General features: G+C 40.2%; 1 protein-coding gene across 2 annotated transcripts in view; it reads right to left on the bottom strand.

Moving 5' to 3' along the window:
* LOC121341331 (amyloid beta precursor protein) overlaps nucleotides 1-21,519 on the bottom strand; it is a 205,889-nt gene that overhangs the window by 131,262 nt on the left and 53,108 nt on the right. For both annotated transcript variants that reach the window (XM_041414760.1, XM_041414761.1), the window contains exon 3: nucleotides 2,343-2,472. In XM_041414760.1, the coding sequence (XP_041270694.1) occupies nucleotides 2,343-2,472 (130 nt within the window). The remainder of the gene's footprint in view (nucleotides 1-2,342; nucleotides 2,473-21,519) is intronic.

The raw sequence follows: 21,519 nt of genomic DNA, 5'->3' as shown, positions 1-21,519 counted from the left end.
TAGGCACAGGCAATATCCAACTTCTGACAATGTCCACTAACAGCTACCACACTAAGAATAGCTGAGGCACACACAGAACTGACAGGCAAGATGCAACTTCTTAGAAAATTATCTTTTAATACTGAAGAAGTACTAGGAGGAGAGAAAAAAAATATTAAAATCTCTCTGGACTCCTTAGTCCTGTACAAAAACATGATTTAAGAGAAAGTATTCCAAGACAGACAGTACACAACAAACAGAGGGCTGGTTAATGGAGAAACTGCAGATTACAGCTACTGCCACCATTTTTCCTACAGAGGAAGTAATTATGTGGCCATCTTTTCCCCAGCAGACCCTTGGGAACATCAGTATCTAAGGTTTATTCTAGTCAGGGTCAAAAGATTAATGTCAGCATATGATAATGAAACTAACACAATGTGTCAGACACAACTACAAAAGCCTCAATTACAAGGAAATCAGAAGAAAATAGCATATGTGGGGATTTTAAAATAAAAATAGAGGGCTAAGGGCTAATGGATATGAAGTGCTTAAACATCTTTAGAATTTTTGCATCCAAACCTTGCTACCTAAGATAGCAACCATACACCTTGCAATGATTTTTCTTTCAAAACTGCATTTCAAGGAAGGCACCTTAAAAGTCCAAGTCCAGTTCCTCACTCTTGCAAGGAACTGCATATAGTCCTGTCCACAAATTTATGAACTTCTTTCCATGTGATTAGACTTCTTACTCCTTAACCAGACAACTGTTGGAGCTCCTTCTGCTTGCAAATACTTCCTTATAATACTTCCTTATAAATGTATTCATAGCCAATTTATATTCATTTGCTCTTATGATGACACTGTCTTCTTGCTTAAATTAGGTTGTAAGACCTCCAGGGCACTGACCAAATCTACATAAGGATATAAAGTCCTGAGCCTAAGAGTTCCCTTTTCTTAATTCAGAGCTTTGCTTGTGATGACAATAAAATAAATAACAAAATTTAGTTTTTATAGTTCTACTAGTCTGATGTTCTTCTGCTGTATCTCTAATTAGTACAAGTGCACTCTCATGGAGTCTGATGAAATATATCATGATGCATTCTAGATGAGTCTGCAGCTCTGCCTTAACAAGCTGCTTATGTGGCTTTAGACAATACACATTAAGACTACAAGCTGATGTTTCTATCCTGACTATAAAAAACTAAAGAAAACACAACAACAAATGGGTAAAAGAGCATGCTCCTTATAGCAGTAAAGCTTGTGGTGGAACCAACCAACTCAACTTACATCTGGAAAAAAACAAAAGCCTGCAGGTTCCTTCCCACAGTCAGAATCTGTAATTCCTAGAGGCATGTTCTTCTCACCAAAAGTCTTACATTTGGGTTCTCCTGGAGGATTTTTTTCTCAGAATAAACTAGTCCTGCAGAGCCTCAGTAGCATGAACAATGATATATTTCAGGTTTAGAAACACTGATTTTATATATATACAAACAAACACCAGATCTAAAAACTTTGCCAAGCAAAAAAATTTCTCCAATACTTAGCACAGATTTTGTACACCTGCTGTTTTGGCACTTTTGACCACACTGGTAGCATTTCTGCTAGTTCCTCTTCAGTCCCAGCTTTGCTAAGGGCAGATTGTGCCCTGTGTTTTACCTACTCTACACAAATGAACAAAATTTCTACAAACATTGCATATTTTTTAAAAATTTCCTTCATTATTTGTTTCATGGAATAACTGGTCTGAGTTGGTTTCCATGCCTTTTTTATGTCCTGGCTTACTAGAAAAGCAAGTTCCAACTCTGAACTCCAGCATTTATCACAGCTCAAATGGCAGTGGTAAAGCAACATACTTAAACATGGAATAATGTCAAGAAAATGTCGTGCCTAGAATGTTAATGAAAACGGCAAATCAACAATTCTATTTTCTAAAGCAGACAAAAGTAAAGGTTAGCAAAAAAACAAAGGCCCAAACATCCCTTTTAATTGATTTAAAGCACCAAGGACACAGGAGAGAACAGCAAGCAACTGCTACAAAAATAAAGTTGAAGGATAAAATGGGAAAATTTATGAAGTATCTTTTGTTTTGTTTCAACAAATACAGATTCCCATAGTCTTTCATGGTAAGAGTCCAAGATATGAAAAAATTAATGTGAAAAAAGAAGGGTTTAATTAGGGAAGAGCAGGAGTACTTTCTTTCTAGATAATGCAGTTCCAAAGGACTGAACAACTGGACAAAACTCCCTTCAGAAAAGACAATTAGACTGAGGTATAGAAGACATTTATGTAGATTCTCTATCTTTCTCATGAAGAGACTGAAAAAACCAGAGCAGGAAAAAACAGACTAAAATTGTGTCACTCACCCAGACATCTGTAGGGAACCACGATGTGCGGGTGACCATTGCACTGCTTCCATCCCCTCTTGCACCAGTTCTGTATCGTAACTGGCTGGTTGGCTTCAACAACATTGGTGATTTGCAATTCAGGGTACACCTAGCATTAAAAGCAGACAAAAAGACAAATGTTATCACAAGTATGTACTCTGGGTCACTGTAACACATTTGTAACAACACAGTATTCATCTTCCCTCTCTTCTCCCTCTTCCAGTTTGTAAAATATTTATGTCATGGTATGACTGTGTGCATGCATTTGGAAAGCCTGGTGTGTCTGTTCATCAGGAAAAACATGCGGCTGCCAGTTTAGAAAAATTACGGTGGTAACAGCTGATTGTCAAAACTATAACTTGCCCAATTATATTTGACAAAGGTAAAGATCAGCTAATCATAGGTTAAATACCTTCTCCTCCATGTCTAGGCAAAACTCCATACACACGGCATATTCTCCATACACCTAAACTTAATAGCATAGATGAACATAAAAGCCTTTATGTTCATCTCAGCCATTTTAATAAACACCATAATTCTTGCCTGCTGCAGTCTGCCTAGTACTAAAAGTCTGTTGAAAAAGTTATTCATATTTAGGTCTACATTACAAATTTCTAAATTGCTGAGATCAAAATTCTATCTGGTTTAATATCACAATACACTTCTACACCCACAACCATCACACCAGCAAACTTGTGATGAATTTACTGGCAAACCACAACTTTGGCTTTTTATCCCACTCAATCCCTTTACCCCACCCCCCCCTTTTCTATGCTAAAACAGTCTGTAGCCCTCACTTTATGTTTTTCAAATTGGCAATCTACCAGCCCTAACAAACTCAGAAGGTATCTATTTTCCTTTGCCTTTCCTTAAGCAATCCTTACCAATTTCCAGCTGTGTGAGATCTGAGGATTTAAGTGCTCTGAAAACTAGTCCACTCATATCTACCAATGGAAAAGAAAAAGAGAAATAGGAACAAGTCTGAAGTAACTGGAGATGGTCCAAAAACATCCCACAGAGAAGTAACATAATCCCAAAAAAAAAAGAAAACTGGGTTAAGATGGGGTGAATTCTGAGAGTCCAAAACTGGTGGTGGAGAAGTACTCTAAGAATCTTGACAGCCCCACCTGCAGTAAAAAAGATTTGTCTCAATCATGGATCTCCAACTAAGATGATGGCATCTGAGAGACAGTGCCTCCTGGCACTCCCCTGATTGAAGGTTTAAAATATAACCATGGCAAAAATTAAGAAAGCAGCTTGAGCTAAAGTCTTAAACTTTAAAAGATGCTAACAAATGACAGTACAGCCTTCTCAAATTTGAGATCATTGGTCTTTAAATGAATTTGGCCTGGTCCATACACATGGGAACAACCAGAAAGCAATCAAAGCATGACTGGAAATAATTTCTTACTTTAATTAAGGGACATGAAGGGGCTATTACAATTTTAAAGTTGAACTGTATTAACAGCTTAATGCACAAAACAAGGGCAGATACAATAACAATGCCATGGAAATGACTACAGAAAGAAACACTGCCTACTAAACAACACAATTTATGCTAAAGGACTTGAATATCAATCCTGGTTTCTAAAATTTATTAATCAGATACTTCTTTCCTTGTGCAAATCCTTCATAGAATACATCTGTCAGATCTTTGCTAGTTTCAACAGCACCCTCAGCTCACTACTGATGGCTGAAGAATACAGAGGCTGAAGGTGCAGCCTGGGATGTTAACCCAGCATACAAGATACAGTGACCTCAAGAAAGCCCACAGGCAGAACTGGTAAGTGTGAAAGTTTCCTACACTCAGAAGACTGAAGCTTTACTTTCTTTCGTCAGCAGGTGGCCCAGGCTGATGGTCATCATCCACATTACATACAGATGCCCATTTTCACGCTGCTTCCAGAAAGTGGCTCCAGAGAAACCTGCTGCTCCCCCTGCTTCATCAGTGCTTCAAGTACTGAACTCTGCACTGAAACAGCAGGGAAAAGCAGCAGGGAAAGCCTTTGCACATGCTCATGATCCCTGTAACAGCACTGCCAAAATGGATGAGCAGGCATCACCACACTTTAACTGCTGTGTAAATATTACCCTGCAAGGCTCCATAGCTGCCTCAAGAGCTAAGATGCATGGTGCAATAGGAAGATTTGTTCTTCTTTGGGTACTTCCTTTTGCATTGCCATGCTGAACTGTTCCAGTTCATGCCTCTACAAATGTCACGCTCATGTAATTAGAACCCATGGTTAGATAATACTGGGTGCTGTCACAAAGCCATGTGCTTTATACATCAGTGTCAACTGACAGGTTCTTATCAGGGACCCAGGGTTAAGTGTCACTTGACATGGGCAGCGGAAATAAATGCCTTAAATGAAGACAGCTAAGGAAATTTCAAAATGGATAGACTGGAATATTTAAAAAAGGAAATTAAGACCAAAAAGACCACTTATTTACCCACATGAATGTGTACATAGCTTTAAAGTGACAGAAAATAGGATTCTGAGCCACAAGAATGAAGATACGCTTAGTTGCTTTCCTGAGATGAATTTCTAAAGAGTAAGAGCACATTATTACTACAGGGTCTCGATGAAAGAATAATATTAGTTGGAAAAATAAGTTCATATATTATTTTTATTTTCACTATTACCCAAAACCACCATTATAACTGCTGGTTAGCAAAGGGGACCAAATGCTAATTAGTTAGCACTATTTGTCAAAAGTACACCAGGACAAAGAAATACAAAGAAACCTCTTCTTTCGTTACTACATCAATTACTAAACTCCTAATTTCCACTGAAAGCCCAAACAAAGCTCAGTCCACCCTTTAGGAGAGAAAACAGGCTTTGAATTTCATTATCAATAGGTTAACGCCGGTGTATGTGCCAAGGAGAGCTCCCCTCACTAGACTTATATAATGTATTTGCTCTGAATTGGAGTGGGACCTACTTAGTGGCACAGAAAAATGAGCCTCATATTTATTTATAGTGTCCCTAATGAGCTCCTGTAGCAGGCACAGGGCCTGCAAGGCCTCCTTGGCGATCAGAATGCTGAGCTAGGAAATGCCAAGTCATAATGACTCAGGCCTTAGAAGCCCCTCTCTTCCGCCTTTCGGACCCTTGCTTATCTCCCAGTAAGCCTATAGGTCACTTTTCCCTGATCCTTGCTATTGGACAGTTTCCAAAACCCCTGTAGGGTATAAAAACCCCTAATTCTGCCTGGTTCGGGAGAAGAGCTGTCACTGAGACCCTTCGTGGAAGACCCTAATAAAGAATCCTGCGGAATCGTCAAACAGCCTTCTCCTCTCTCTCCCTGCGTCTGCTGCTACGGCCACAAGCAAGCCAAAAGAGCTGATAATCACACAGAGCTGATAATCACTAAGAGCTGAAATCACTTGAGCTTGCTTGGCTGCCCGCAGCTGGGAATGGCTTGGGAGATCAGACCAAGTCTGAGCCTCCTCTGAGACTATCCTGGCCATGGCACCCCACCGGGCGCAGCCCAGCTGGAACCTGCCGAGATAAGCTCCTTCTGCAATGTCAGTGTAAAGCAGAACTAGAAAGCTGCAAGATAACCAAACTTTCAACATTATTGTAACTTGATGTAGAGAAGTTCTGTTAATTCATCTTGAAAGAAACAGTGATCAATGTAATCTAGAAAATTTAACAGGCAATCAAGAGTTACAGCTACATCTTCATTTACTTCCATTTTCACTACCAACTCTCCTTATATATTGACTGCAGAAAAAAAAAATCTAAGAAGCCACTCAGACTATTCAGAATTTAATATAATCTTGCTAAAACTCATGTTTACCACTACCGGCTTTGATGCTGCATAAATTTAAGACTAAAATGTAGATGTTCTTAATAAAAGGAGAGAAAATGGAATGAGAAAGCTTTTGGGTTGAGATAGAGAGAAAATATTTACCAATTACTGTCATAGGCAAGAGAGATTCAACTTGGAGAAAATATTGCTAATTCCCAATTAAAAGAATTAAAAAGGGGACATAGTGGGAGAAGCACTGATCTCCTCTCTCTGACCAGTAGGAAAAGCATGACGCTGAGTCAAGGAAGGTTTAGGTTGGGTATTGGGAAACCCAGATGGTGGTTGTGTACTGAAACAGTCTCCCTCGGGGAGTGGTGACAGCACCAAACCTCACAAGAGTTCAAGAAGCGTTTGGACAAAGCTCTCAGGCATGTGGTGGCATTGCTGGGGCTGTTTTGTGCAGGGACGAGAGCTGGACACGAGTTGATCCCTCTGGGTTCCTTCCAACTCAGGGTAATCTATGATTCTATGAAATGGCATTTGTATCTGTCTACATACAAAGGTGTTCATGATACCACTAGCTGGGTATGTGTCACCCAAGTGGAGATCAGAAACTATTTTGAAACAAATCTGAGAAAACCAAAGAGGCTACAACAGACAACAACACTAAAGCAAAGAAGCAGCTGGGCCACCTCCACCATGGCTGCCTCTCCTGCCGGCCTAAGGAAGAGCAGCTGAGGCCTCTCAGCACGGTTGGTGCAGGTGAGTTTATTCCCAAATGTCTCCTCTAGCCATCTTTGAGGATCCCCCCGATCCCTATAGAATCACAGACCTGTTAAGACTGGAAGGGAGCTCTGGGGATCACCAGGTCCAACCTCCCTGCTCAAGGAGGGCCACCACCTTGAGCTGACTGCCCAGGACTATGTCCAGATGGCTTTTGAGTATCTCCAGTGATGAAGACTCCAGAGCCTTTATGCACAACCTCTGCCAGCATTCAAATACAAACATTATATGAAACTGAAATCTCTATGAGAGATACTTTTCAATCTTTTAAATCAATCTCTGATATATGATTATATAAATATGTTTCTCCATCCAGTCACACATGCTCAGCACATCCTGGCTCAATCCTGAACTAGTACTTGAGCATAATCTGCTCAATGACTGCATGAGGCAGTAATCTCTGATACCAAAACACATTTAAATTCAAAAGCTTAGTACTTCATCTACTGATATTATTCATTATGTCCCTCATCTTCTAGAGTAACTTTGACTATTCAGAATATTGCTTTTATCATATTTTCAATATTAAAAGGTTTTCAAGGTTAGCTGATTATTAAGAGATTAGTGAAGCTATTTCAACATATATCTTCAGTTTTTATTAGACAATCAAAACAATAGCAATAGAAATAGCTATATGCAAATCTTACAAGTACTGTTAGTGTATATGACTGGAATTAGTGGTACAGATTTATTTTTATTTCTCCTTGAACATAAGGATCTTTTCCTGTATATTCTAAAAGCAGAATCACTATAGAGAAGAGAACAAGATTCAGAGTAACAAATGGCATGAATTCCTAACTGAGTATGCTTCATCCATGGAAACTGTAAAATGGAACACACATGCACAGACTTGTATATAAACACACATATGTGCACCCCTTGTGAAACACAGGGTGGTTACACCTTAGCATGAATTCAATGGGGGAAAAAAATAAAAAAGAAAAATAGTATCTTAGAGAATGTAAAGCATAATCAGGAATTGGTATACATCTTCACCGACAGTTTGAAATGCTAAACAACCTGTCAAGAGGCAAGAAAAAAGTCTTTAAGGTGCAAAATTAACATGTCACTAATTGCCATTTTTTAATTTAAACACCTTAGTATTGTGCTCTAAATTGCATCCCACATCAGTTTGAATTATAACTGCTCTAAATCAGAGATATGTATTCGTTTAATTGCCAGTCTGAAGTGGACATATTTTCTTCTTATTGTTTCCTTCTATTGTCTCCTAAATCCTTCTGTTGTTTCCTGTACCTACTCATTATATCCTAGATTAAATTAGATCATACATTTGGGGGTTTTATATTTTCCATTTACCCTAGGCTTCAGCACTGGCACAGCAAGACTTTTAAGTCAGACTGAATACAAATGCAATATTCAATTCTCTAGTGGCACAAGGAGAAAAGGCTACTCAGTCCCTCAGAAAGCACAGCTTCCAGACTCTGCAGCATACCACCAAACAACTCGTGCTGACATACCCTGTATCTGACAGGAATTTACGAGCTGGAATTCTGCTTGAAGTCCATCTCAGGTAGTCAGTGACAGTATCTACATTAAAACTAAATACAAGACTGACTACAGAAATGCTGACTTTAAAAGAAAGGAATATTCATACAGATAAAACAAGAAGAAATTTTAGCTGTAAATAGTTAGAATAAAAATAAGGATGTTTTTAGTAGTTTTAGCAGTTGCATCTTTAGCAACTTGAATAATTTGAATACTTTGATTTACTTACAGAGAAGATAACTCCAAGTAGGATAGAGATTGATTACATCCAGGCTTTCCTTGACTACTATCCTCCCACAGCTTTCCGCAAAAAAGAAAACAACCAAACAAGTTGTTGTGTGGACAAGCTTACTCTTATGTGAACACTGCAACTTCATGTGTTGAATATTCTAAACTTACAGTATCAATGTCACTTTTATAAAAAGAACCTTTCACAGAAACTATCAGACAATCTACTTTTAAAAACTACAAACAAAAATCACGGATGCAACACAGGTAACTATTTATCTCTGTACTTTGAATGGACAAAGAAAGGTTTTATTACTTCAGTAAAGTAATCTGTAGACAGTTGCTACGAGCACAAAAGAATACTCACATTTAATAACTAGCGTTTAGGAAGACTAGGGACTTAAAATTGCTTGTGGAAAAGATCCTTTTACAGCAATGGCATCTGAAGGTTAACTAAACAATGCTTCAAAGTATGAGAACAAGCTTTCAATTCCAGATTAACAAACTACAGTTGGATCAAAAACTATTTCTATTCCTTTCTAAAGTATATATAGAATCTGTAAAGTTTCTGCTTCCCAGAATTTTGCATGGATGAGTTGAAGAGCAGCAACAAGCAGACATGCTACATTAATTTCCAACTGTTTGCATATCCATGAAGAAGAAAGACAGGATAATTATTTCTGTATGTCCATGCATAGTGTCTCTGCAAGCTTTCCAACCTACAACTTTGGAAGCCGCAACAATGCAGAGTCCAAAATTAGCAGCAACAGGAGTGGTGTCACATGAGTAGCCGTGACACAAGCACCATCAACCCTAAAAGAGAAGTCCTGTTCTCAGTCTTGCAGTCTGTGTCCAGAAAACAGACAGCTACATGCAGAATAAAGCCACTAAATGTCTCATGTAAAATATCCTAGTTTATTCCTGGTTTTTAAAACTATTCTACATTGCTTTACAGTAGCTCCATGGCTTTCCCTGTGGCAGCCCCCAGCCCAGGAACTATCACCCCTCTGATCCAGAGCGCTCCCATCACCAGCAGAACACCTTTCCATCTCTTCTACATCTCTGTGGCTTCAGCTGTGTCCTGTCACGTCTGACCAGACCCAGCCACTTGCTCCTGGCTTCCTCAGCCATCAGGCCCTTCTACACACAAAAAGAAGGCTACAGGGCTGGCTGCAGCTGGCACCCAAACTTCTCCTGTCACTCTCTGTAACCCAAGCAAAGCCTTCACTTGCTCAAAGAGAGTCAAACCCAGCATTAGCAGCATTGGAGCTGTTCCGAAGTTCTCTGCCGTGAGCCAACATGAGAAATAGCGAGGAAACCAAGAAGGAACAGCTCTGCCCCTGCACCACAAGTTCCAGGCATCTACTGCTGCAAGTTAATCAGTATAGCATCTCAGGTATTTGCACTAATTTCCAGCAGCCACTTGAGAAGAGTGTATGCATATACCCATTTAACCCCACAGTTTTAAAGAAGTTTAACAGTAATCAATTCCTAAACTAAAACCCACACCCAATTACTTATGATAAATAAATAATCCCAGGCTGAATGTCTTCCAAACCAGCCAGGGAACTTTTTCTAGAAATTAAATCCTGAGGTCAAATTTCCAGAGCCACACTACTTCTTATCTTCAGCCACATCCTCTTGTACCCATCCATTACATCATTTCAAGTTTAATAGCTCCAGCCTCACTAGCTATCAGAGTCAATCCTCAGCCTCACCTAGGAGTTTCACATACTGCTCTTATAACTACTTCTTTAAGCCCATCTAATAAATCACTCTTCTTTCCAACATCTTAGCTGCTTCTCTGCTGCACACAGAGTCGCTCTTCAAGAGTTTCTTGCCACAAAACTCACCCACTATTTAAATTCTTTCACCCCAACTCTTGGCTCTCCAGTCTACTCATCCTGGCATTTTTTCAGTTCTCATTTCCAGTCTCTCTGCCCACTCAGAGCCTCTTAAGTTCCATGCTAAGACACAAATGCTGTCCTCTTTTCTTTAGTCCCCTTCCTTTTTTCTCCAGGCATGCAAAGTCGGCAAACATTTCAACACTCCAACTAGTTTCCTTCTTTACTGATCTTATCCTATGGAAAGGAAAGCAGAGCAAAACTAAGCATGCAGGTGTAAGATATGTGTGAGAGTAAGATGGCAGATGATGAACCTTCTAGGCATCAACCACAGATCAGGGGGAGATGGGGTCAGAAACCAAAATGTTGCTGCAATTTTTACTCCTGGTCATGACAACAAGCACTTAGAGCTTTTCTCCGTGAGCAGGGTACATACAACATCTTGATATATCATTCCAGCTGCCTTGGGTATTGAGAGTGCTAGAAACATGAGCTGGTTTTAGTGCAGTGACCAGCTGGGTTGGTTCACCCAATGAAGCTTCATACATACACGATCTCTTCTCTTAAAATTCCCTAATGTGCTTTTATCTGGAATTTCACGCAAGACTGTCACTTCCTCTGTAATTAAAGTGTTCAGAAAGGCTGACAGCTCTGAGGCAGCCAGCTCAAGCCTAATCCATGCACCGGACTCCATATTTTACACAGACCTAAACGGAACACCCTTACTGGCTTTCTCTCAACTTTTTTTTCTGCACATGGGGAAGGCAGAAGACTATGAAATAGAAAACAGAAATAAGGCTGCAAGGTCAAGCACTCCTCCTCACTGCCTTTCAAGTACTTGATTTTATAGCACAAATGTCTGTACACAGTAAGAACACCAAACCAAATCTTGGGCCTTACCAAGAATATTCTGTTTACCACATCAGGTTTTTTAAAGCCTCTCTTGTGTAATTATAGAGGATATCCAGCTTTTCATACTGTAAAACCTCAGAGTAAATAGGGCTGGACTTATAGCCTCTTCTAAGCTGCTTCCCTGTCCACCTGAAGCACAACAAGCACTTCTACTTCTCCATAGGCAGAGTATTTTATTCACAGTCAACAAAGTCCACTTCGTCATTTCACCACGAGCCTGTTCACATATTCACTGTCCTTGAGTTGAAACCTCATCTGCCTCTTATTCTACAGCATCTTCAGAAGCAATTAACAGTTTGGGGTTTGGGGTGTTGATGTTTTTTTGCATTTTTTTTGCTTCTGTGCTTCCACTTTTTAATTAAATTTCTGCATTAATAAAGTTAAATATTTGAGCAGTGAGACAGAATAATACCTAATCAAGATAATAGGGTATTTTTATCTCTAAGTAATATATTATGTACAAAGGACAAGGACTGTTGTCCCAGAAAGGGGGTGGAGGGGAAGGGGGAAAAGCAGCCAGAAGTAATTTAAAAATAATAATAAAAATCTCCTCATTTAGGCATGATACAATATTTTATCCACCCACTTCTCTCTTTAAGGGTCTGATAGGTTATTCTGGTTTTCAGCTGGGGTGAAGAAAAAAACACAGAGGCTGCTTCTGGGAGAGAAGCTCCTCAAAAGTTCTACTCTGTCCAGCAGAGTCAATCCCTAAAGGCTCTGATGATTGACATATTGGTTGGCCCAATTAGAGTAGTAAGCAACACCTCTGTGATGACACATTTAAGAAGGAAAAAAGTCATGCCACTGCTCTTTCTTCCTGCCCTCTGAGGGGTGGTGAGGGGGCTGTCAGGCTCCTTCCTGGCAGGGCAGCCAGGGTCCTTCCCGGTGGGGCTGGGGTCCTTTCCAGCGCAGACACTGGGATCATGCCAGCGGGATCATGACACCAAGAAGGGGTCATCCCAGCAGAACGAGCAACCACATGGCCGAGACCACACAGCTGTAAGCAGCCCTGTGGCTGCGATCTGCCAGGCGGCCACTACTGTTTCAACATGGCTCACAATTAACTTCATTTGCTCAGCCGCTTTTAACTAGCCATGCTGCAGACAGAAGGGCAAAAGTGGTGGCACCAGCCTTTTTTCCTTTCGGCACCCTGCATGAAGAGAGGTGCTGAGTAAAGCACCAGCAGCACGGCAGCCAGCACAGCTCGCACAGTGCCAGCGGGACCACGTCACCAGCAGTGAGAGGCACGGCGAACAATTCCCCATTGCGGAGCCCAGACAGGATCAACTTTTCAGTTCTGCAGAACTCTATAAATAAACTTTTCAATTGATAGAACTTGAGAACAAATGAATCTACAGATACCAGTTCTCTCCCGAGTCAGAGAAAATGAAAAGGTGAAGACACGTGAGGAGAACATGGCGACACCAAGGTCAGCGCAAAAGACAGAGGGGGAAGAGGAGGTGCTCCTAGCGTCAGAGCTGAAATTCTTCTGCAAGCTGTGGTGAGGACTACAATACAAACTGTTTCCCTGTAATTCATGAAGTGCATGGGAGGATGCAGAATTTACTTACAGCCCATGAGAAAAAGGTGCTCACTCTGGAGCAGGTGAATGTTGAGAAGCTGTGATCTGGTGAGAGGCTTGAACAGAGAAAGAACCCTTGCTTCCACAGATAGAGGAAGAGGACCTTTGCTTTCATACTAGAACAGCTCATCCTTAAAAGACATGAACAAAATGGCCCAGGAGAAAACAGTTGTGGGAAGACTACTTTGCCCATGGGAGGGACCTACATTGCAGCTGGTCTGGGCAGGACTGCTACTCATGAAAATTAGAGTTGGAAAACCACGTTGAAAAAGTTCACAGAGAACTGTGTCCTGTGGGAAGGACCCCAAGGCATAGCAAAAGAGACTCCTCTCCCAAAGTGAACTGAAGATTTTTTTTTTTAGAAGAAGCACACAAGAAGCATCTCCCAGGGCAATTATGCTGTTTAACATTCACTACACACTCTTTTTTTGTAAAATACCCTTTTTTTTTTTTTTTCAGAATGGAAAACATGCAGCAAAAAATTCCTCTCTGTTGCTGCACTACCGCATGAGACCCACCCACCTTGGTTTATTTTCCAGCAGTGAGAACAGGCCCACAGTTCACCTTTGCACTTCCTCAGCAAACCCCACTACTCACAGGCTCCAAGCTGTGCACAGAGCACAGATGTTAGGGGCCGAAGTTTTTGGGTCATTTTTTCCACTTACAGGTAAGAAACACTGCTGTAGAGCTGGCTACTGAATTTTGAACACATCAGGAAGGAGAAAGGTTCTGACAGAAGCTCTCAACAACAAACTTACATAAGCATCAAGTCTCCATGTGCATGAAGTTGCAAGTCACCAGGCTGCCTATAGGCATCTTTGCACTTACCAGAAGCAGCTCAGAAGCCTGCAAATCTAAGAACATCCTTAATGCTCCATTCCCCACCAAAAAAGAAGCTGAACATTTTGTTGCCAGCTTTCTTCCTCCAGCAGTATGTTCCCACACAGATGGCAAAACATTTTTTGTGACTGTATGCTCCACTGAAGTCAGCAGAAACCGTGATCCCTTAGGATTTAGCTTTTGTGTTTTGCAGATCCTGTACTGCTTTAGTGTATAACTCCAAGACTCCATAGCCTATCAGCTACTGTTTTCCCATTATATTCTCTCTAGGCCTGAAAGTCAAGGACACCTTAACTGTTTCAGACCCCAAAAAAATTGGGGGGGCAAACTTGGAGTAAATTACTTCATTACCCAAAGCTGTATTTGGAGGATTAACCCCTGATATATAAATGGACCAAACATTTATCTGAATGAAAAACTTGTGACCATCTTCCATCTTGGGTGTAGCTTCTCGGAGCTTCTGACTGCCCAAGGTGTACCTATTGAAGGCCTTTAAAAAATACTTGCTTTTATTCTCTTTATCTTGTCTGGTCTCTGTTCTAGGTAGCCACTTTAAGGCATCACCAGTCACCAATTTCTCTAACAGAAAGATTCAATCGAACTCCAAGAAAACCTGAAATACGAAAAATTTAATTTGTTTCCTCCTTTCCACAAAAGGCCAGTCCCAAAAGGATTAGGACTGCTGCCAAATGAAGAAACCACTTCAAATTGCTCCCAGTGACTCAACTGACCACAGTGATGTCAATCCCCAGAAAAACACTCTTGGGGTGCAATGAAGTCCAATCATATCTCACAAAACGTCAACACCAATATATTTAAGATCTTATTCTCAGAAAAGCGATATTCATTCCCAACAGCTCAAAGGCACACTGAGCAAATTAGAATAAACTCAAATCCAAGTAAATTATGAATCTTCTGAGATGTGCTGATCCTGAATTTCAAAGGACAGAGTAAGGACTGTAACCCTGCATCTGCTTTCTGATATAAACCACTGCAAAGCTGCAACATGTCCATGAACATGTCCCTCTGCACCCTGCATCTTGCCAGCAGATATCTCAGCCTACCCACAGAATCACCAAGATAGTCAGTTCCCCAAAATCCAGACAGAACTTTAATATTAAAAATTATAATAATTTATTGCATGTGTCTTTTTTTACTTTTGTTTCACAGTAAGGCTGGCAAACAATACATTTAAATTAATATGATCTTTGGTACCCTTTCTCCAACAAGAATTAAGTTCACTGAATTGGACTGAAGTAAAGATAAATAAATCAAATATGACCATTCAAATCAAGGACTTCTGGACTGAAAGGATTTAGAAATTGCTGAAAAAACCAAACAAGAAATCCTTAACATTCCATACTGCTTTGGCTCATCCTGGGAGAGAAATTATTTCTTGCCTCTCAGAACTGCACCTACTCTTCTCTTGAAACATTCAGAGGCAAAGAGAAAGAAAAAAAGCAGATCAAAGTTTTAAATGTTCTCATCTTCAGGATTATGTTTTGATGCAATATTTTACTGTGCTCAGTGGCTTAGCAGTTCCTGTTGTTTAGTGGGGTGACTGAAATAAGCTTTTCCTTAACACTCATGAAAATTAAACATTAAACTAGAATGAAGTTCCTTCTCCAAAGATTAATCTAAGCAGTAAAGTCAATGTAAGAATTGCACAGATTTCTATTTTTAATTTCCAGTACAGTGCAAGCATTTTGTCACCAGTCTTGTCACCAAGTTTTTCACTTGCTGAAGCCTAGTGAAAAACACTAGGCTGACCCTCTGACAGTCTGACATCCCATAAACCAGAAATTCTATGACACAGCTATACAACATGATAAATTATTCTGCAAATATCAAATCCGTTTGTGCTATGAACAAGGCAAAATTTTAGTTTGCCAAACAGCAACAAAGAATCCTTATCTTAGAAACCAGCATGTGACACTGATGCTCCTCCTGTAACTCCAGCTGCAAAACCCTGCCAGAAACCAAAGCTACAGCAAAACCAGCAGCAATTGGGATTCTGCATTTGAGATAGAGGGTCCATATGCTTTTTCTCCAAATCTTTATGATAGGTCTGTGGAATCTGTGGAACTGTTCAGCAACCGACCCAAAAAAACCTAAATTTCAGATCAGATAATCACTACAAGGATACTGAATTACGTAAGATTTTTCAGTCTTTCATTCACCTTCCAATTCTCCTCTGTCCTTCCTGCTGTCATCACTCTGCCTAAAAATACCAAGCTTTTCCACATTTCTTTATTTTCACCTGCCTTTTCTCTCATTTTCTGCACAGATTCTGGTATATTTGAATACATTTGCTCTCCACTTATGTTTTCTGCTGCTAAAATGAAATTGTGGACCCACTTTTTCATCCACATGTGGCCTACTCTTCATTACAGACTTGATTTGACATCTGTCTTTTTGACCTAATAATATTGGGACTTTTTCTGCTTTCAAATTGCTCATGTTGTCTTTTTCTATTCAAAAGGTAGATGAAAAAAATCACACAATTGCCTGGGTTGGAAGGTACCTTAAAGATCATCTTGTTCCAACCTCACTGGCCTTGGACACATCCAGGGATGGGACAGTCACAGTTTCTCTGGGCAACCTGTGCCAGTGCCTCACCATCAAAACATGTCTAATATAAATTTACTCTCTCAGTTTGGAGCCACTCCCTCTTATCCTATTACTACATGCTGTTGCAAATAGCTTCTCTATCCTCTTCAAAATGGCTGAAACATAACAGCTGTATATTTATAATAAATTTTTCTTTACTTAGGGTAACCATCACACTTTATGCCTATTACATCTTAGGCTTATTATTTATTAAAGGAACAGCTGCCACCAGTCCATCTCAGAGTTACACAGTGGAAGACTGGGAGATGTGTGTGTAAGTAAAATTGTAGACCATATATGCTGAGAACTCTGTATGCAAGACAGAAAAGAGAATGTGAAATGCAGCAATAAATGTCAGCTGTGTTGTTCCCACCAATATGGGAAAGGCAGTGTCTCTACAGACCACATCCAACACTACACAGCCCTCTCAGAAGTATCTTGGGCCAGAAGTTGGGTCAGTTGAGCTTTGCTGCTGTGGCTGGGCATGCTGAGCATCTAGTGCAAGTGTGGCTGCTCTTTCTGGAACCTGAAGGAGCAAACCACAAGCACAGAACACAGATTGCTGACGATAATGAAGAGCTTTTTCTCAAGCATGTGCTAAATGGTTGTCTGCTAGCTCAGCTATGAAGAAAACAAGGTAAGATGACTTCCCGGCATACAGCCATTGCACTTGTGTCTTTTAGAAGACAGAATAAACTACTGTACTCTTGGCACAAACATTATGCTGATGGAACCCATTGATTAATCTTGTCCATCATGTGTGCGAAATTAAAAATTAATCTACAGGAAAATGCAGCACTGCAGTTTCATTAAATGCTGCAGTACATGTTTACCTAAATATTTATTTATGCAGACAATCCTTATTCCTTTTCATCCTTTTTCCTCCCTCAGCCTCAAAGCAGAAGCACTCTTCAAAAAATTCCTTATTTTTTCATTTCATTTCTTTTTGAGACATTCAGTGCAGGGAAAAACAAGAGGGAAGATTTTTTATTATCAGCAAAAGAAAGACAAAAATCATCTTGCAACATATGCTCCAAGTTTTATTAGTCATTTGATTTGAAATATATTTCCATGGTAAACTCCAGTCGGGGCTAAAAATCCCAGCCTTCTTTCTCAAGTAGGTGAGTATACTAAAGTTTAACTGCAGGATAAATATACCATCAATAGTAATCCTCTATTTCCAAGCAAATCAAATTTAAGCATGGGCAGAAAGAGTAAGCTAGTTCAACCTTTGCTGCAGATGAAAAGCTAAATAAAACCTTAAGACCTCAATAATCAATGCAAAGAGTGCTAAGATACCATTCAGTCAAACTTTTAAGCATGACTGTACACATGTCAGAATATACCAACACCCATTTCTGTTGAAAATGTCATTTGTTTTTAAGGACATTCTGTGCTGCCAAAAATCTGTATGTTTCCCCTTTCACTGAATGGATCATTTTCTTCAGAGCAAAATTTATGGCGTTTTAGACTACTAAATTTCAAGTAGTTCAGGTTTAAAATTAATTTTCACCTTTAATACTGTGGCTATTTGCTTTGAGAAACTAGAAAGGGCATATTTTGCAGCCTAGATAAAAGCAACAATTTCTATTACAATGAAAATTATGAGGTGGAGAGAAACCATTATCAAAGCAGTAAGATCATTGTGTCTCAAATTTTCAGAAAAAATGAGGCCAAACAATTTTTCTCTTTTCAAAAACCTTGTCATCCCTGGCAGTTTAACAAACTCTTTAGCACTGTTCAGAAGACAGGAGCTAACTGACCTGCAAAAGCACCTTCCTATGACAATAATGTGTAGATGGGGGCAACCCAACTGCTCCCATAAAACAACAAAAGGCAAATCCAGGAACAGAGGTATCCATCTGCTTTGGGACACTAGCTAACCACCCATAAGGGGCTATCAGGAAGAAATTTGCACCAGGGGTAGTTATCGAGTATTTGGGTGGTGTGACAGGGTTTTCCCAAAATTCCTCTGAATTCCTCTGAAACAGCTGGTGCTGCAGTGTCAACAGAAGGACTCACTGACCAGTGGCTTGATCTGAAGTGTCATCTAGATCACTCAACATCTTAAGGATTCTGGCACGCAGAGCTGTAAACCATCTAAATTTACATCAGTGCCCCACTGTTCTGGCATCTGCAGCACTTGCACTTGACAGCTGTTTGCAGATCAGGCCCATGCAGTTTTACTTCCCAGTAACAGGTACAATCCGTACAGCAGCATGCTAGCTAGTCTGACATTAAAAGAAACCACTAATAAATTGTACTTACCTATACACCATTTCATTCCACACAAGAAAGTTTCATTTTGTGGTATTTAAAAAACAAACAAGAGAAGTTACCAGCTTACACTGAACACAAGAAAATGTGGATATGCTTCCAGTACCACTTCCTGTAAGTGCAGTGTTAAACTGAAGTCAAGGAAGCTGGGAAGCAGCATTCAAGTATCTTCCACGTCCTTTTAAAAAAAGCTTCCATGTCCTTTCAAAAAAAGCTATCTACTGTCTGAGCTTTGACATATTTAAACTGTGTGATGTGTTGTCCAAATATGAACTCTGATAGATGCACTGAGCTCCCACTCAAAAAAGTAAAGCAAAACCAAGCAACATTAATCTTTAAAACATGTAGGTGGCTCTGCTTATTCCCTGTTTGTCCCGTTCTGCTCTGCAATGCTCCTCTACTGCTAGAGGAGCTACTCCTCTTCCTGCGTCAAGACTTCAAAATCCACCTAAGCTGGCAGTGGACCACAAGAGGAAACAATGAGAATCTTCAGGTTCACAGTACATCTCTGCAGGAGAAATATAAGTCCTTCCATAGTCTATGCACCTCCTAGCCCTGTGCTCTGCCCACTACTCAGGCATCTAGCCTTGCATTGTCAAGAGAAGCTCTTTTAAAAGAAGAGTTAACAAGAAGGCAGAGGAACACATATACTTGTTCAGTTTTGATGAAAAGAGAGATGGTGTTTTTTATTTTTTGAAAAATACCTTCAAGAAAGAAATCAGAGCCAGAGAATATGTGAAGTATCTTTTTTTTTATTATTATTAATAGTGAGCAGAGTTTCCTTATACATTAATTTTGTATTATTTTAGAGCCAAGGAGCCACAGAGCAGGATCACTCCATTTGCACATTGGGTTTCCACCTAAATGGCTCCTTTTGATATGTCCCTTCTGGTCTTTCCCAAGCTGGAGGAAGAACTGGGTGCATGGGCTAACTCTGCAGGTTTTTACCACAGGAGTGCACTTCCCCTTACAATGCAGTCATTATCACAATGCCTGGAACAGTGCTCACAAGGGATCTGCAACAAAAGCCAGATGGACAGATTTCTCAATAGAAGTACAGGGTGGAAAAGCCTTCCCTTGCTTGCTGTCACTTCAAGGTTCTGTTTGGATCTGGGTAAAAAATCCAGTTCCTCAGCAGATGGTACAAAGAGCTGCTGCTACAGCAAGAGTGAAGAACCAAGAAAGCTGCCACAGATGCAGGAAGAGTACCTGTCCGCTGGATTAGCAGAGCATTTACACTCAGCCTCTGCCTAGAGCAAGAAGTAAAGCATACAGGAAGAAGCAATCCTTCTTTTGGGGAAAAAAACAGCATTAAAGGAGAGAAAAGAAAGGAAAGAAAAGATGATATTTGGCAAAAGTAATCAAAAAGGAGATTTTTACTTGTGTACTATTCCAACACAAGAGGTACCACATCTCAGCCTTGCTGCTTATTGCTTCCTGCTAATGGGAAAAGGCAAATTTGTTCCATTCCCTCATAGCAAGTACTGTCTTGCAGCCAAGCTAAACAGCAGAAAGCAAGGGAAATACTAGGTATATTTGGAATATCAACCACAGTAACAAGGAGTTCCCCAAAGATAAGAAGCCAGTTCGAGTTGCATTTACTAGCAATCCTCTACTTTGGTAGAAGTGGGTGCTGTTATCCAACTGCTTCCATTTCTCTTGTTGGGCACATAGGCAAGTTTAATAGCAAATATTAAATAATATTTGCTATAAAATATTATTTAATACTGAATAGAAAATATTAAATAATATTAAATAATAGCAAAGCATCAGTGCCATTCCCTAGCCAAAGCCAAAGCCCAACATGCCACAGACCTGGTCAAAGGGGTGTGAGGAAGGAGGGAGGACCATGGGCAAGAGTTGTACAGAACAGGGAGCTTCTTTCCATGCTGCTGAGTTGGATCAGCTTCCATGTGGCTTTTTGTTTTAAACTGTTGTCAGCAGATCTGAACTTCCTAATATTTGCTATCCATTTCTGAATTTATTACCAGCATTCAAAAAGCTGGGGCTCACATGATTGCACCCCACCCAAAGCACCTGCTGGCAGTGATCCCATTGCTGCCACATGCTGTTGCACCCCAGACCACCTTGACCCTTCTCCATCAGCAGCCTATAGCAGCTGCACTGTACACCTCAGGGGGGTGTGTGGGAAGGACATGGCAGGACAGCAGGACATCAGCAGTTTCCAAAACTGAAAACAAACCTAAAGCCTACTGGTGAGCACAGCAAGAAAAGATGGGAGGGTTTTGCCAGATTCCCATGTCCAACACACCACAGGAGAACTGCTCACTTCAAGTTGGTGAAAGCATACTGCTTCACGTAATTAACAGAGATTAACTAAAATCTGAAAAAAGCCCACCCCATTTTTAGGGAGTAGACCTGCCTGCACTTTGCCCCACAACAGGGCAGAAGTCCGTAAGCCATACTTTTAACTGGAACTGGAGATGCTCAAAAATTGTGACACTCATCTAATACTAAGTTACTAAACTATCAAGCACACAAAATAGGACTTAATACACTGTAATTTAAATATTTACCTTTAAAAACCCAAGTAACACAAGGGTTTTTTTGTCTGTTCCAATTATGAGAAAATTTCAGATTTGCAAAAAAAAAAAAATCAGGTTGAAAGAGATCTATCATGGTCACTTAGACCCTCCTCAGCTCCATCCAGGTCTCACATCTATGCCAGACCAAGTTGCTTGGGCTCTCACCCAGTTAAGCTCTCTCAGTCTCCATGCATGGCTATTGGGATAGACAAGACATATGATGGGCTTTGGACCGGGTTAGGATAAGAGATTTGATAACAGGATGCCTTGGC

The sequence above is a fragment of the Onychostruthus taczanowskii genome, unplaced genomic scaffold (assembly GCF_017590055.1).
Source record: "Onychostruthus taczanowskii isolate IOZ18803 unplaced genomic scaffold, ASM1759005v1 scaffold47, whole genome shotgun sequence".
Lineage (NCBI taxonomy): Eukaryota > Metazoa > Chordata > Aves > Passeriformes > Passeridae > Onychostruthus > Onychostruthus taczanowskii.
The sequence above is the reverse complement of the archived record's forward strand: the minus strand, read 5'-3'. Positions and strand labels throughout refer to the sequence as shown.